Genomic DNA, 16,775 nt, shown 5'->3' with positions numbered 1-16,775 from the left:
GACTTATGGGAACAAGAATCAACTTGCAAAGGAAGGCAAAACAAGTGCAACTTCAAAAAATTCAGCACATAGAAAGAAAACTTGATATTATTGCAATATGTAAGAACACATGTTCCTCTCTCATAATATTTTTTAGTGACATCATGAATGAATCCAATAATATAACTATCACATAAAGCATTCTTTTCATGATCTACAAGTATAGAAATTTTACTACTCTCCGCATAAGCAAAATTCTTCTCATGAATAGTAGTGGGAGAAAACTCAACAAAATAACTATCAGGTGAGGCATAATCCAATTGAAAATTAAAATCATGATGACAAGTTTCATGGTTATCATTATTCTTTATAGCATACATGTCATCAAAATACAACCCATTAACGGTGGCACAAAGCGCACATCCTGGCGACGTCCACGTCGGGTCAGTTACAAGAGAAAACAAAGAAATTTATTTCGTCTCGAGAAAAAAGAGAGAAAGGGATTGGCCCCCAGTCCAGATCCCCCGATTCCTCTCCCTCTCCCTTTCCCTTGTTGCCGCCGCCGCCACCAGCGACCTCCCCTCAGTCACGCCCTCCCCAACGGCTGACTCTCACCATCGGTGACCTCCCCTCTCCCTCGCACCAGATCGAGCAGCAGGTCGGGCAGGGCAGAGCGAAGCGGGGATGGGAGGAGATGGCGTCGGCGGCGTCCTCCTCGCCCATCGGCGAGTGACTCCTGTCAGAGCCCCATCGGCTCCGTCGATCTGCCAGACCTAGGTCACCGGCGTGGATGCCGTCTCAGGCGAGAAAAGGAGTGGTCGCATTAGGACGCGAGGAGGGGGAGCAGCCAACCGTGCTCAAGGCCGTCCACGGTGGCCGCAAATCGAGGCGGCGGCTACAACTCGAAGGTCGGTGAGCGGCGGCCCTCTCTCTTTCTCATCCCCTCTCTCTTGCGCGTGCTCGAGCGAAAGTTGCGGACATATTGGTGGTGGCGGCAATCACATCTGGGCGCGGCGCCGACGACAAACGCAACTGAGGACGTAGCATGGACATGCGTCCGTAATGTCCGTGGATTGCGTGCTGCTGGAGGCGTGCGTGTGTGCTAGCTATGTGGTGCGCGTGTGGCTTGTGGGCCAACGTCATCTTGTGTTGTAATTGGGGTCCTAATAAGCATCGAGTTCTCCTTTGGCTAGCTTTTAGAGGAAGATTAAATACCAAGGACTTCATGATCAAGAAGAGCTGGACTGTTGTCGTTCAGCATGATAGATGTGATATTTGCCCAGCTGCTGAAAACGTTAGCCACATCGTGCTGAGATGCAAATTATCTTATGTTATTTGGCAGAAGGTTGAACTTTGGGCATTGGCCAAATCATCCCGAGGACTTCTTGAGATTTTTCTCTCAGCTGCGGATTGTAATTTATTTGGTCAGCTTTGGCACATCTTCTTTGCAGCATGCTCGGTCTCTTTCTGGACGGCTCAGAATGCTAGAGTGTTTGACAACTGTTTTTGGTCTGCGGCTCGAATGCTCGCTGAGTTGGCTGAACTCATCACACTCTGGAGCTCACGTGCTGTCAGAGAGGAAGACTAACATACTATGTTGTCTTGGGCAAATTCACTGAGATAGTTGCTGATCACCTAACCTTATTTCTTTCTCTCTTTCTTTTGCCTTTCGCCTTTGTAAAGTATCATGTTCAGCAGTCTGGTGATAACCGGTCACACTGTTTTGTGTGGCGCTAATATCACCTTCATGTAATTGACTCCGGTCACCCAGGCTCACGCCTGTTTTGAATGCATAAGGTAGAAAGCGATAATACCTTTTTATTCGAAAAAAAAGAAGTTTGGATGTGGAGAGCCTGCAGATTTAGAAAATTGGGAGGTCGTTATGGCCTCAAGGAGGCATACTACAGATGTGGTAATTAACTTCCAAAGTTTCAGTCTAGCTCTCTCTCTTTCCAATTTTTTGGAAGCACAATCAAAACTTGAATTTTTACTTGCAATTCTTAAGTCTTACTTATTAAACATGTTTCTGTTTCTTATGCATAAAAGTAGGTGGATCTAATGTGGTAATTATCTGCCAAATTTCAGAGCTGTCTTTTCTTTCTAAAAATTTGAATTGTTACCTGCGATGCATTGTTTTTTGTACTATTAATCATGTACCTGATTCTTATATATTTTCATGCAGCTGCAGAAGACGGAGGCGAAGATGTCGAGCATGTGGCCCTGCGCACAAGAGAATACAGTGCAATCCAATTTCCTTACTCTGTAGACTCCAGGTGCCTCTTGATTCACCTTTTTTTACATCCCATAGAAGATAAGGAAATACATGTTTTTCAGTTTTGATGTGCCATGATCTTATATTTTTTTACTGGAACTATACAAGGCTTCAAAATTCAGTTATCAGAACATGAATTAATCCTAGATAACATATGCTGTTGGTTTGGCAGCTTAATGCCAGAAAAGTTGTGCTCTGAAGGGGTGCGAGGACTGCTAGGGATGTACAGGGTATGACACATGGACAGTGTGCTTCCAATTGGCAATTCAAAATCTGGAAAACACAAATTCTCTCGCATTATTATAGAAAGTGTTGCAAAATCACGACAGTTTATAAGTACGTTACTAAATGTACTGAACCACATGTTAGTAGTGATAGTGAATTGTGGAAAGTTGATGATTATTATATATAACCAAATTTTGCTAGCCTGCTTGTCGTAAGTTTGTCTCACTAACAGATAGTTGTATGTATGCATAGGTATGCAGCGCATTGCTCTGTTCCAAAGTGTGTGCCTGTCTAATTTTAATTTTGATATTGTGTGTGCGTGCCTGTCTAATTTGTTGTTGTGTGTGATTTGGTCTGTCACTGTGCGTTCGTACTATCCTAGGGATTGCTGCCAAATTTTTTGTTGTTCGTTCAGGTTCTTTCAATACTGCACCTGCTTCCTCTTCCTCCGCTTCGAATCGATCTTTCATAGGTATGAACCATGATCTTTAAGCTCATGCATGTTCACTGTTTTCTGCAGAATTCACGGATAAATAAAACCTATATGGCGGATTGGACATTCTGTTTCCACTTCTCTACATCATGCTGCCCACCGGGCATGGATATTCACCTCCACCAATTTGATTGATCCTATGTGCTAATGCAGTTTATCAGCTAAGTTTATACACTGTCCCTAAAGGCCTAAGCCCAAATCGCATGTGAATTCCCTGTGCAATTTTGTTCTTCTAATACACCGTGGCAAAAATTTATCACCCAGGATCGAACTCACAGTACTTCACTTTATACCTTCAATGCTTTTAACTAGATATATGATTCTTTTGTTACTGAATAAGATTAGTTTCTCCCTATGCATTTGTTGTTTGTTTGCTAATTTATTGGACATATTTACAACTAGAAGACACAAAGGAGGTGGCGTAGTGGGCATGGAGATCTTGGTGTTGAGTGTCTTGTTTTATTGTTCTAGACCAGATGGTAACACTAATTATTGGGGCTAAATGATACTGTCGCTTATTTAGTAAACATTTATATGTTCCATATCCTATATTAATATGTGTGCATCTTGTCAATTTATTCCCATTGGTGCAATGTCTATTTGGTTTTATTATTATTAGGTATTATGGGAAAGTTAGTACTAAGTATTACATATTAGTGTGTTGTAGCAGATTTAGTGACAAAAACATGTCATCCTGGAGCATTGATATAATTACATTTTCTCATTTTTTGTTATGTGTTTTGTTTAGAGGAATTGCTTCTGTACTTGACAGATTAGGAGCTGGTGTTTCATCGCCGAAACCGGATGCTAGAGGTTCTGAACTAGGCCTCTCCCCTCCCCCGCGCCTCCCTGCGTTGCGTGCCACTCCGGCCGCGGCGGCCACCTAGCCATTGTCCCTGCCCGCCCGGGTCGGGGCGCTACCCAGCCATGCGTCCGTCCTCCCCTGTGGGGTCCTGTTGCTCGGCTCGCTCCTCGCGCAGCGCGGGATCGGGACGGGGCACGCGAACGTCCGTCGCTGATCTACCTAGATCCGTTGGTCCGTCGCAGGTGCCGGACTCCCAGCCCCCCTCCCCGCGTCAACGGTCCGCCCCGACGCCCCGGCACGTCTCCTGCTGCGGGGCGAGAGCTCCAAGGGCGGGGCTGCGCATTCCCCCGCGGTCCATGAGGAGCGCCCCTGCTCTAGGAGGAGCAAGCTTAAGTCCATTGTGGTCGTGCCTCCCCCCGCACCGCCCCCTTCTTCTCCGGGCAGCGAGGAAGACTGGACTGAGGTCAAGTCGTGGAAGGAGCGGCGCGCGCTCCAGAGGCCAGCGAGCAAGCCTGGGCGTTGTCCGTCGGGGCGGTCGGGCAGGCGCCCCGCCATTAATGGCGACGCGGGCCGTGCCGCCTTCTTAAGCCGCTTCGATGGCCTGTGTTTTCGCTGCCTCAACAGTAGTCATCGCCGTGTAGATTGTAGAGATCCACTGCGCTGCATCATTTGCAAGCTGCAAGGCCACCACGGCAGGGAGTGCCCGCAGAATCCAAAGAACCAAGATCGGGCGGGCAACTACACCCAGAGTCACCGCCCACCTCCCCAGTGTGGCCCGGTGAAGGAGAGACTGCGCTTCCCCATGCCGCCACCGACAGAGTCGCCGCTGACCGCCATGGAACGCCAGGCGTACCTCACCGACCCCTCGCGCCGCCCAAGGTCGAGCCACAAGGTGGTGGTGATCACGCCGGCCATGGAGCACCAGGAGTTTCTGCTTCGCAAGCATGCGGTGCTCCTCACGGCTGCAATGCCGCAGCACGCGACCAACCCGATGGCGGTGGGCCGCGTGATCGAAGAGTAGATCCACACACCGCCCCACCTGCTGCGCATCACCAGGCACGACCAGGAAGACTTCCTCGTCCATTTTGAGCTCCCTGCGCACAAGGAGAACGCCATCCGCTGTGGCGTCATCAAGGTCGATGGTGTCGACTTCGCGGTCAATGGCTGGCACGAGGACGACCACGAGGTGCCGGACGACTGCATGCTCCACGTTCGCATCGTCATCGAGCAGATGCCCATGCAGCTGTGGTCGCTGGAGGGCGCGGTCGAGGCGCTCGGCGACCTCTGCATCGTCGACTGCCTAGACAGCCGCATGTTGGGGAACGTAGCAGAAATTCAAAGTTTTCTACGCATCACCAAGATCAATCTATGGAGTAATCTAGCAACGAGGGGAAGGGGAGTGCATCTACATACCATTGTAGATCGTGATGCGGAAGCGTTGCAAGAACGCGGATGAGGGAGTCGTACTCGTAGCGATTCAGATCGCGGTTGATTCCGATCTAAGCACCGAAGAACGGTGCCTCCGCGTTCAACACACGTGCAGCCCGGTGACGTCTCCCACGCCTTGATCCAGCAAGGAGTGAGGGAGAGGTTGGGGAAGACTCCATCCAGCAGCAGCACGACGGCGTGGTGGTGATGGAGGAGCGTGGCAATCCCGCATAGCTTCGCCAAGCACCGCGGGAGAGGAGGAGGAGGGAGAGGGGTAGGGCTGCGCCGAAAGAGAGACGTTCTCATGTTTTTTGGGCAGCCCAAACCTCAAGTATATATAGGGGAGGGGAGGGCTGCGCCCCCATCTAGGGTCCCCCCCCCAAGGGGTGCGGCCAGCCCTAGATGGGGCTTGGGGGCGGCCAAAGGGGGGGAGAGAGGTGGCGCCCCACTAGATGGGCCTAAGGCCCATCTGAGACTAGGGTTTCCCCCCTTCCCCCTTTCCTGCGCCCTGGGCCTCTTGTGGGGGGGGCGCACCAGCCCACCTGGGGCTGGTCCCCTCCCACACTTGGCCCATGCAGCCCTCTGGGGCTGGTGGCCCCACTTGGTGGACCCCCGGGACCCTCCCGGTGGTCCCGGTACATTACCGATATCACCCGAAACTTTTCCGGTGACCAAAATAGGACTTCCCATATATAAATCTTTACCTCCGGACCATTCCGGAACTCCTCGTGACGTCCGGGATTTCATCCGGGACTCCGAACAACATTCGGTAACCACGTACACGCTTTCCCTATAACCCTAGCGTCATCGAACCTTAAGCGTGTAGACCCTACGGGTTCGGGAACCATGCAGACATGACCGAGACGTTCTCCGGTCAATAACCAACAGCGGGATCTGGATACCCATGTTGGCTCCCACATGTTCCACGATGATCTCATCGGATGAACCACGATGTCGGGGATTCAATCAATCCCGTATGCAATTCCCTTTGTCTATCGGCATGTTACTTGCCCGAGATTCGATCGTCGGTATCCCGATACCTTGTTCAATCTCGTTACCGGCAAGTCTCTTTACTCGTTCCGTAACTCACATCATCCCGTGATCAACTCCTTGGTCACACTGTGCACATTATGATGATGTCCTACCGAGTGAGCCCATATATACCTCTCGGTTTACACGGAGTGACAAATCCCAGTCTTGATTCGTGCCAACCCAACAGACACTTTCGGAGATACCTGTAGTGCACCTTTATAGTCACCCAGTTACGTTGTGACGTTTGGTACACCCAAAGCATTCCTACGGTATCCGGGAGTTGCATAATCTCATGGTCTAAGGAACTGATACTTGACATTAGAAAAGCTCTGAGCAAACGAACTACACGATCTTGTGCTAGGCTTAGGATTGGGTCTTGTCCATCACATCATTCTCCTAATGATGTGATCCCGTTATCAACGACATCCAATGTCCATGGTCAGGAAACCGTAACCATCTATTGATCAACGAGCTAGTCTCCTAGAGGCTTACTAGGGACATGGTGTTGTCTATGTATCCACACATGCATCTGAGTTTCCTATCAATACAATTCTAGCATGGATAATAAACGATTATCATGAACAAGGAAATATAATAATAACCTATTTATTATTGCCTCTAGGGCATATTTCCAACAGTCTCCCACTTGCACTAGAGTCAATAATCTAGTTCACATCACCATGTGATTAACACTGACAGGTCACATCACCATGTGACCAACATCCAAAGAGTTTACTAGAGTCAACAATCTAGTTCACATCATTATGTGATTAACACTCAATGAGTTCTGGTTTGATCATGTTATGCTTGTGAGAGAGGTTATTAGTCGACGGGTCTGAACCTTTCAGATCCGAGTGTGCTTTACGAATATCTATGTCATCTTGTGGATGCTACCACGCGCTATTTGGAGCCATTTCAAATAATTGTTCTACTATACGAACCCGGTTTACTACTCAGAGTCATCCGGATTAGCGTCAAAGTTCGCATCGACGTAACCCTTTACGACGAACTCCTTTTCACCTCCATAATCGAGAAAATTCCTTAGTCCACTAAGGATAAGTTCGACCGCTGTCATGTGATCCATTCCCGGATCACTATTGTACCCCTTGACCAACTCATGGCAAGGCACACTTCAAGTGCGGTACACAGCATAGCATACTGTAGAGCCTACGTCTAAAGCATAGGGGACGACCTTCGTCCTTTCTCTCTCTTCTGCTGTGGTCAGGTCTTGAGTCTTACTCAATATTCACACCTTGTAACACAGCCAAGAACTCCTTCTTTGCTGATCTATTTTGAACTCTTTCAAAATCATGTCAAGGTGTGCGTTCTTTGAAAGTATCATCAGACGTCTTGATCTATCTCCATAGATCTTGATGCCCAATATGTAAGCAGCTTTTATCCAGGTCTTCCTTTGAAAAACTCCTTTCAAACAACCCTTTATGCTTTCCAGAAATTCTACATCATTTCGGATCAACAATATGTCATTCACATATACTTATCAGAAATGTTGCAGCGCTCCCACTCACTTTATTGTAAATACAAGTTTCTAACAAACTTTGTATAAACCCAAAAACTTTGATCACTCCATCAAAGCGTATATTCTGACTCCGAGATGCTTGCTCTAATCCATGGAAGGATCGCTGGAGCTAGCATACCTTTTAGCATCCTCAGGATCGACAAAACCTTTCTGATTGTATCACATACAACCTTTCCTTACGAAAACTGGTAAGGAAACTTGTTTTGACATCCATCTGCCAGATTTCACAAATGCAGCTAATGCTAACATGATTCCGACGGACTTAAGCATCGCTACGGATGAGAAAATCTCATCGTAGTCAACTCCTTGAACTTGTGGAAATACTCTTTGCCACAAGTCGAGCTTCATAGACGGTAACATTACCGTCCATGTCCGTCTTCTTCTTAAAGATCCATTTATCTCGGATTTCATGGCTTCTAACCATTTATCGGAATATGGGCCCACCATCACTTCTCCATAGCTCGTAGGTTCATTGTTGTCTAACAACATCACTTTCAAGACAGGATCACATACCACTCTGAAGTAGCACGCATCCTCGTCGTCCTACGAGGTTTGGTAGTGACTTGATCCGAAGTTTCATGATCACTATCATAAGCTTCCACTTCAATTGGTGTAGGTGCCACAGGAACAACTTCCCGTGCCCTGCTACACCCTAGTTGAAGTGACGGTTCAATAACCTTATCAAGTCTCCACCATCCTCCCACTCAATTCTTTCGAGAGAAACTTTTCCTCGAGAAAGGACTCGTTTCTAGAAGCAATTACTTTTGCTTCCAGATCTGAAATAGGAGGTATACCCAACTGTTTTGGGTATTCTCATGAAGATGTATTTATCCGCTTTGGGTTCGAGCTTATCAACCTGAAACTTTTTCACATAAGCTTCGCAGCCCCAAACTTTTAAGAAACGACAACTTAGGTTTCTCTAAACGGTGTCGTTTCAACGGAATTGCGTGGTGCCCCTTTTAAAGTGAATGCGGTTGTCTCTAATGCCTAACCCATAAACGATAGTGGTAATTCGATAAGAGACATCATGGTATGCACCATATCCAATAGGGTGCAGTTATGATGTTCGGACACACCACCACACTGTGGTGTTCCAGGCGGTATTAATTGTGAAACACTTTCCACAATGCCTTAATTGTGTGCCAAACTCGTAACTCAGATACTCATCTCTATGATCATATCACAGACATTTTATCCTCTTGTCACGACGATCTTCAACTTCACTCTGAAATTACTTGAACCTTTCAATAATTCAGACTTGTGTTTTATCAAGTAAATACACTCAGCATCTACTCAAATCATCTGTGAAGTAAGAACATAACGATATCCACTGCATGCCTCAGCACTCATTGGACTGCATACATCAAAATGTGTGACTTCCAATAAGTTGCTCTCTTGTTCCATCTTACTAAAAACGAGGACTTTCAGTCATCTTGCCCATGTGGTATGATTTGCATGTCTCAAGTGATTCAAAATCAAGTGAGTCCAAACGATCCATCTGCATGGAGTTTCTTCATGCATATATACCAATAGACATGGTTCGCATGTCTCAATCTTTTCAAAAACGACTGAGTCCAAAGATCCATCTACATGGAGCTTCTTCATGCGTTCTATACCAATATGACTCAAATTGCAGTGCCACAAGTATGTGGTACTATCATTACTATTTTATATATTTTGGCACGAACATGTGTATCACTACGATCGAGATTCATTTTAGGTGCAAGACCATTGAAGGTATTATTCAAATAAACAGAGTAACCATTATTCTCCTTAAATGAATAACCGTATTGCGATAAACATAATCCAATCATGCTCAACTCAAACATCAAATCTCGATGGTAGAGGGAGCATGCGATGCTTGATCACATCAACCTTGGAAACACTTCCAACACATATCGTCATCTCACCTTTAGCTAGTCTCCGTTTATTCCGCAGCTTTTATTTCGAGTTACTAACACTTAGCAACCGAACCGGTATCTAATACCCTGGTGCTGCTAGGAGTACTAGTAAAGTACACATTCATATAACGTATATCCAATATACTTCTGTCGACCTTGTCTGCCTTCTCATCTACCAAGTATCTAGGGTAGTACTGCTTTAGTGACCGTTCCCCTCATTAAGAAGCACTTAGTCTCGGGTTTGGGTTCAACCTTGGGATTCTTCACTAGAGCAGCAAACGACTTGCTGTTTCATGAAGTATCCCTTTTGCCCTTGCCCTTCTAGAAACTAGTGGTTTTACTAACCATCAACAATTGATGCTCCTTCTTGATTTCTACTCTCGCGGTGTCAAACATCGCGAATAGCTCAAGGATCATCATAACTATCCCTGATATGTTATAGTTCATCACGAAGCTCTACTAGCTTGGTGGCAGTGACTATGGAGAACCATCACTATCTCATCTGGGAGATTAACTCCCACTCGATTCAAGCGATTGTGGCACTCAGACAATCTGAGCACATGCTCAACGATTGAGCTTTTCTCCCTTAGTTTGCAGGCTTAAGAAACTTGTCAGAGGTCTCATACCTCTTGACGTGGGCACTAGTCTGAAATCCCAATTTCAGTCTTCGGAACATCTCACATGTTCTGCGACGTTTTAAAAACGTCTCTGGTGCCACAATTCTAAACCGTTAGCATTACGCACTGAACTATCACGTAGTCATCAAAACGTGTATGTCAGATGTTTCGCAACATCTACAGACGACGCTGAGGTTCAGCACACCGAGCGGTGTATCAAGGACATAAGCCTTCTGTGCAGCAATGAGGACAATCCTCAGTTTACGGACCCAGTCCGTATAATTGCTACTACCAACTTTCAACTAAATTTTCTCTAGGAACATATCTTAAACAGTAGAACTAAAGCGTATGACATAATTTGCAAAGACCTTTTGACTATGTTCATGATAATTAAGTTCATCTGATTAATGAACTCCCACTCAGATAGACATCCCTCTAGTCATCTAAGTGATACATGATCCGAGTCAAACTAGGCCGTGTCCGATCATCACGTGAGACGGACTAGTCATCATCGGTGAACATCTTTATGTTGATCGTATCTTCTATACGACTCATGCTCGACCTTTCGGTCTCTTGTGTTCCGAGGCCATGTCTGTACATGCTAGGCTCGTCAAGTCAACCTAAGTGTTTCGCATGTGTTTCGAGGCCATGTCTGTACATGCTAGGCTCGTCAACACCCGTTGTATTCGAACGTTAGAATCTATCACACCCGATCATCACGTGGTGCTTCGAAACAACGAACCTTCGCAACGGTGCACAGTTAGGGGGAACACTTCTCTTGAAATTTTAGTGAGGGATCATCTTACTTACTACCGTCGTTCTAAGCAAATAAGATGTAAAACATGATAAACATCACATGCAATCAAATAGTGACATGATATGGCCAATATCATTTTGCTCCTTTGATCTCCATCTTCGGGGCACCATGATCATCTTTGTCACTGGCATGACACCATGATCTCCATCATTGTGTCTTCATGAAGTTGTCACGCCAACAATTACTTCTACTTCTATGGCTAACGCGCTTAGCAATAAAGTAAAGTAATTTACATGGCGTTATTCAATGACACGCAGGTCATACAAAAAATAAAGACAACTCGTATGGCTCCTGCCGGTTGTCATACTCATCGACATGCAAGTCGTGATTCCTATTACAAGAATATGATCAATCTCATACATCACATATATCATTCATCACATCTTCTGGCCATATCACATCACATAGCACATGCTGCAAAAACAAGTTAGACGTCCTCTAATTGTTGTTGCAAGTTTTTACGTGGCTTGGATAGGTTTCTAGCAAGAACGTTTCTTACCTACGTAAGACCACAACGTGATATGCCATTTCTATTTACCCTTCATAAGGACCCTTTTCATCGAATCCATTCCGACTAAAGTGGGAGAGACAGACACCCGCTAGCCACCTTATGCAACTAGTGCATGTCAGTCGGTGGAACCTGTCTCACGTAAGCGTACTTGTAAGGTCGATCCGGGCCGCTTCATCCCACAATGCCGCCGAAACAAGATAAGACTAGTAGCGGCAAGAAGAATTGGCAACATCTACGCCCACAACTACTTTGTGTTCTACTCGTGCATAGAAACTACGCATAGACCTAGCTCATTATGCCACTGTTGGGGAACGTAGCAGAAATTCAAAGTTTTCTACGCATCACCAAGATCAATCTATGGAGTAATCTAGCAACGAGGGGAAGGGGAGTGCATCTACATACCATTGTAGATCGCGATGCGGAAGCGTTGCAAGAACGCGGATGAGGGAGTCGTACTCGTAGCGATTCAGATCGCGGTTGATTCCGATCTAAGCACCGAAGAACGGTGCCTCCGCGTTCAACACACGTGCAGCCCGGTGACGTCTCCCACGCCTTGATCCAGCAAGGAGAGAGGGAGAGGTTGGGGAAGACTCCATCCAGCAGCAGCACGACGGCGTGGTGGTGATGGAGGAGTGTGGCAATCCCGCATAGCTTCGCCAAGCACCGCGAGAGAGGAGGAGGAGGGAGAGGGGTAGGGCTGCGTCGAAAGAGAGACGTTCTCATGTTTTTTGGGCAGCCCAAACCTCAAATATATATAGGGGAGGGGAGGGCTGCGCCCCCATCTAGGGTTCCCCCCCCCCCAAGGGGTGCGGCCAGCCCTAGATGGGGCTTGGGGGGCGGCCAAAGGGGGGGAGAGAGGTGGCGCCCCACAAGATGGGCCTAAGGCCCATCTGAGACTAGGGTTTCCCCCCTTCCCCCTTTCCTGCGCCCTGGGCCTCTTGTGGGGGGCGCACCAGCCCACCTGGGGCTGGTCCCCTCCCACACTTGGCCCATGCAGCCCTCTGGGGCTGGTGGCCCCACTTGGTGGACCCCCGGGACCCTCCCGGTGGTCCCGGTACATTACCGATATCACCCGAAACTTTTCCGGTGACCAAAACAGGACTTCCCATATATAAATCTTTACCTCCGGACCATTTCGGAACTCCTCATAACGTCCGGGATCTCATCCGGGACTCCGAACAACATTCGGTAACCACGTACACGCTTTCCCTATAACCCTAGGGTCATCGAACCTTAAGCGTGTAGACCCTACGGGTTCGGGAACCATGCATTCATGACCGAGACGTTCTCCGGTTAATAACCAACAGCGGATCTGGATACCCATGTTGGCTCCCACATGTTCCACGATGATCTCATCGGATGAACCACGATGTCGGGGATTCAATCAATCCCGAATGCAATTCCCTTTGTCTATCGGCATGTTACTTGCCCGAGATTCGATCGTCGGTATCCCGATACCTTGTTCAATCTCGTTACCGGCAAGTCTCTTTACTCGTTCCGTAACTCACATCATCCCGTGATCAACTCCTTGGTCACACTGTGCACATTATGATGATGTCCTACCGAGTGGGCCCAGAGATACCTCTCCGTTTACACGGAGTGACAAATCCCAGTCTCGATTCGTGCCAACCCAACAGACACTTTCGGAGATACCTGTAGTGCACCTTTATAGTCACCCAGTTACGTTGTGACGTTTGGTACACCCAAAGCATTCCTACGGTATCCGGGAGTTGCACAATCTCATGGTCTAAGGAACTGATACTTGACATTAGAAAAGCTCTGAGCAAACGAACTACACGATCTTGTGCTAGGCTTAGGATTGGGTCTTGTCCATCACATCATTCTCCTAATGATGTGATCCCGTTATCAACGGCATCTGGATGTCCATGGTCAGGAAACCGTAACCATCTATTGATCAACGAGCTAGTCTCCTAGAGGCTTACTAGGGACATGGTGTTGTCTATGTATCCACACATGCATCTGAGTTTCCTATCAATACAATTCTAGCATGGATAATAAATGATTATCATGAACAAGGAAATATAATAATAACCTATTTATTATTGCCTCTAGGGCATATTTCCAACACCGCACCCATGAGCGGGGCCACACCAAGACGTTCGCTTGCTGGGTGTGGGCGGCCGATGTTGCGCACATCCCCACCAGGCGCACCCTCTGGCGCGCGGCTCGCGGCGGGGGCAGGGTCGTGGCCATGCTGGAGTTCTCGCCTCCGAGCCGCCAAGTCGCCCCGCCGCCCGGCGTCCGACGCTGGGAGCTGCTGGTGCACGTGGACCGGATCGAGGACTGGACGCCCCGCACGTCGCAGTGTTCCAGCTCGCGCTAGAGTGTCTCCCCTCGTCGGGATCGGGGGAGGAGCCCTCCTTCCCGGCGGTCTACCCGGGGACGTGGACCAGGTATGTCGAGGACGGGCAGGGTTGCCTTCAGCCCCTAGTGGTGGCCTCCTCCGGCTGCCACGGCCTGCAACGCGTCGGCGGCCGCAGAGACCACGACGACCAAGATGACAGCCGCGGGGCCAGGCGCTCCTAGGCGGATACACTACTCGGGGGGGGGGGGGGGACTCAAACAAGGCACCAGCGGCGGCCAAGGATCGCCCCCAGCAGAAGCGGCAGCGCAACCGCACCCCCACCAGCCAGCACCGCGGCTCGGGCTGCCATGGGCGGGAGGCTGCGATCCGCATCACCTGCCTCTGCCTCTGCGTCGCGCGCCCTCCCCGCCCCTTATCCCCCTCCTCCGCCCCCAGCGAACCACAGCCCCGACCCCGTCGCCGACTTCTTCTCCGGCGAAGAGAACCAGCTCCCGCCCCCGCCTTGTGTCGAGCCTGGGCGAGATGAGATCGAGGATGCCGTCGCCGGTGTGCTAGCGGCCCCGCTCGACTTCGGAGGGGCTGGTGCACACGACTCCAGCGTCGACGTGCCGGCTCCCAGTGGGCCCCTTGCATGCATGCAACCCAGCTCCGTCCAGGCATGCAGGACCGCCCCGCCCCCTCCCACGACCGCAACAGTGCTCGGGGCGGTGACTCACCAGGTGTAGCAACTGCAGCTTGGGCGAGATGGCGCTGCCACTCAGCTGCTCTTCTGCGAGGCTCCTCCCCCTCATGGCGAATACCAGCAGCGGCACGGTGGCCCTCCGCCCCCCCAAGACGCGAGCGCCATCGGCCCCCATCCGGCATAACGCCAGGCAGGCGGCCATCCCCTCCTCCACCCCTATCACGTAGCGGGCCATGCTCCGGCTGGTTCAGGAGCTCGACATCATGGGGCCAAAGCAGCGGATGATGGTGAAGGCAGCGGAGGCGTGCAGCATCGTTTTGATGAGCTGCTGACTGAATACGACGTCGCCTGCATTGCCAAGCTTACGCGCCTCGACGTCCAGGCGCTGCACACCATGGCAGGCCCGGACGGAGCAGCACATGAGTAGATCATGTTAGCGCTTGGATTAGGTAGTCTCCGGCAGCAGCTGGCCTTAAGCTAGTCTGAGTTAGGTATCTTTGTTATGATTAGTGCAGGTTATCGATGTTTAGCTCGTAGTCAGCGTGATTTGGGGCGTATTGGTGGACGCTGGCACGCCACGGATGTGAGGTGGTGTCTCTGTATTAGAATGTTTCCTTCAGTAATAGAATTTGGTTTGTTGCCGGAGCATTTTCGAAGGCGTTATGAGTAACACAATCATCTCCATCATGAACTGGAACGTACGGGGCCTGAATTCGCCGACCAAGAGAGCAACCATTTGCGAGACAGCCAACGCCCACAGCCTCGCTCTCCTTTGTCTTCAAGAGACCAAGATAGATGCATGGACACAAGGCATCGTCAGAGAGATCGGCGGTGGCCGCCTGGACAACTGCGTCGTGTTCCCGGCCGTGGGTACGCTCGGCGGGGCAGCGATCTTCTGGGACTCCTCCAAGGTCGCCGTGGCTACGCATTCTGTGGGGCAGTTCTCCATCACCGCCAGTGTCCACCAACTGCACACCAACACTTCCTTCTGGTTAACAACAGTGTACGGCCCTGCCGATGAAGCCAGGAAAGATGAGTTCCTTGATGAGATGGTCAGAATCAGGCCGCCCCAGGGTGAACCATGGCTGATCAACGGAGACTTCAACATCATCTATGAGGCAAGAGGCAAAAGCAACCGCAACCTAAACAAAATAATTATGGGAAGATTCAGAGACGCCATTGACAGGGCAAGCGTGAGAGAAATCAAATGCAAAAACACACGCTTCACCTAGAGCAATGAGAGGGAAAACCCAACCTTCGTCGCGATCGACAAAGTTTTCTGCAACCAGGAATGGGAAGCTTCTTTCTCATGGCTGCACCCACCTCCTGCTCAGATCATTGCCCTCTGCTTCTGACCAACGCCGCGGCACCACCCCGCCAGGCCGTTTTTAGATTTGAATCTTTCTGGCCCAAGTTCCCTCATTTCCAACAGACAGTTCCACATTGCATCTGAAGTTGTACTCCGGCTAGATGTGGCACAAGAAAAGCGTCAGCTCACTCCCAGTGAATTTTGGTTAAGGAAGACGCTGAAACTTAAGATCGTCGGGCCTGCAGTACTCGAGCGCGTCAGAAAGAGGCAGGCAACACGGACCACCTGGATGAAAGCGGGTGATGCTCGCACAGTTTTCTTCCAGGCAAATATCATCTCCAGGAGGAGGAAGAACCACATCCACTGCATTGAGGCCGCGGGCAGGCAGGCAACAAACCACAGCGACAAAGCGAAGCTGATCCATGAACATTTCTCTGCCCTGGTTGGCACCAAGGGGAGGAGGGCTCGGACAATCAATTGGGATTCGATCAAGCTCCCGCGACTACAGGCAGGGACTGGCCTCGACAACCCCTTCACGGAGGGAGAGGTGTGGGCAGCGATCTGCGTCTCTCCGGCAGAGAAGTCGCGAGGACCAGACGGTTACAATGGCACTTTCTTCAACTATCAAGGCTGACATCATGGCGGTTTTTAGGCCTTCTACCGGCTGGCAGGCGGCGATTTTGTAGCCCTCAACCGAGCAATCATCGTGCTGCTGCCAAAGCAGTCCGGTGCAACAAAGCTGACTGGTTTTTGCCCCATCAGCCTCATCCACTCAGTGGCAAAACTGATCGCGAATGTTCTCTCCATCAGGTTAGTTGGCGTCTTGGATCAACTGGTTTCC

The 16,775-nt window shown here is 49.5% G+C and overlaps 1 protein-coding gene across 2 annotated transcripts; it reads left to right on the top strand.

Annotated features, from left to right (window-relative positions):
• The first annotated feature begins 236 nt into the window (after positions 1 to 236).
• Positions 237 to 3,700, top strand: LOC109755195 (uncharacterized). Of its 2 annotated transcripts, XM_020314090.4 has the most exons (4): positions 237 to 887; positions 2,162 to 2,252; positions 2,424 to 2,481; positions 2,997 to 3,700. In XM_020314090.4, the coding sequence occupies exons 1-4, from the start codon at positions 770 to 772 to the stop codon at positions 3,102 to 3,104; spliced, it is 375 nt and encodes a 124-aa protein (XP_020169679.1). In that variant the 5' UTR covers positions 237 to 769; the 3' UTR covers positions 3,105 to 3,700. The 2 variants fall into 2 exon arrangements, 1 of the variants encoding a protein (XP_020169679.1); XR_002230893.4 differs by lacking the exon at positions 2,424 to 2,481 and having other exon boundaries at positions 257 to 887.
• The last annotated feature ends 13,075 nt before the right edge of the window (positions 3,701 to 16,775 follow it).

This window comes from Aegilops tauschii, chromosome 4 (genome assembly GCF_002575655.3).
Source record: "Aegilops tauschii subsp. strangulata cultivar AL8/78 chromosome 4, Aet v6.0, whole genome shotgun sequence".
Classification (NCBI taxonomy): domain Eukaryota; kingdom Viridiplantae; phylum Streptophyta; class Magnoliopsida; order Poales; family Poaceae; genus Aegilops; species Aegilops tauschii.
Note: the sequence above shows the minus strand (reverse complement) of the source record. Positions and strands in the feature narration are given on the sequence as shown.

Coding starts and splice junctions, on each gene's coding strand:
- LOC109755195 (XM_020314090.4), top strand. CDS start 770: ATGCCGTCTCAGGCGAGAAAAGGAGTGGTCGCATTAGGACGCGAGGAG. Junction 888..2,161: donor GCGGCGGCTACAACTCGAAG/GTCGGTGAGCGG, acceptor ATTTTCATGCAG/CTGCAGAAGACGGAGGCGAA. Junction 2,482..2,996: donor GACTGCTAGGGATGTACAGG/GTATGACACATG, acceptor TGTTTTCTGCAG/AATTCACGGATAAATAAAAC.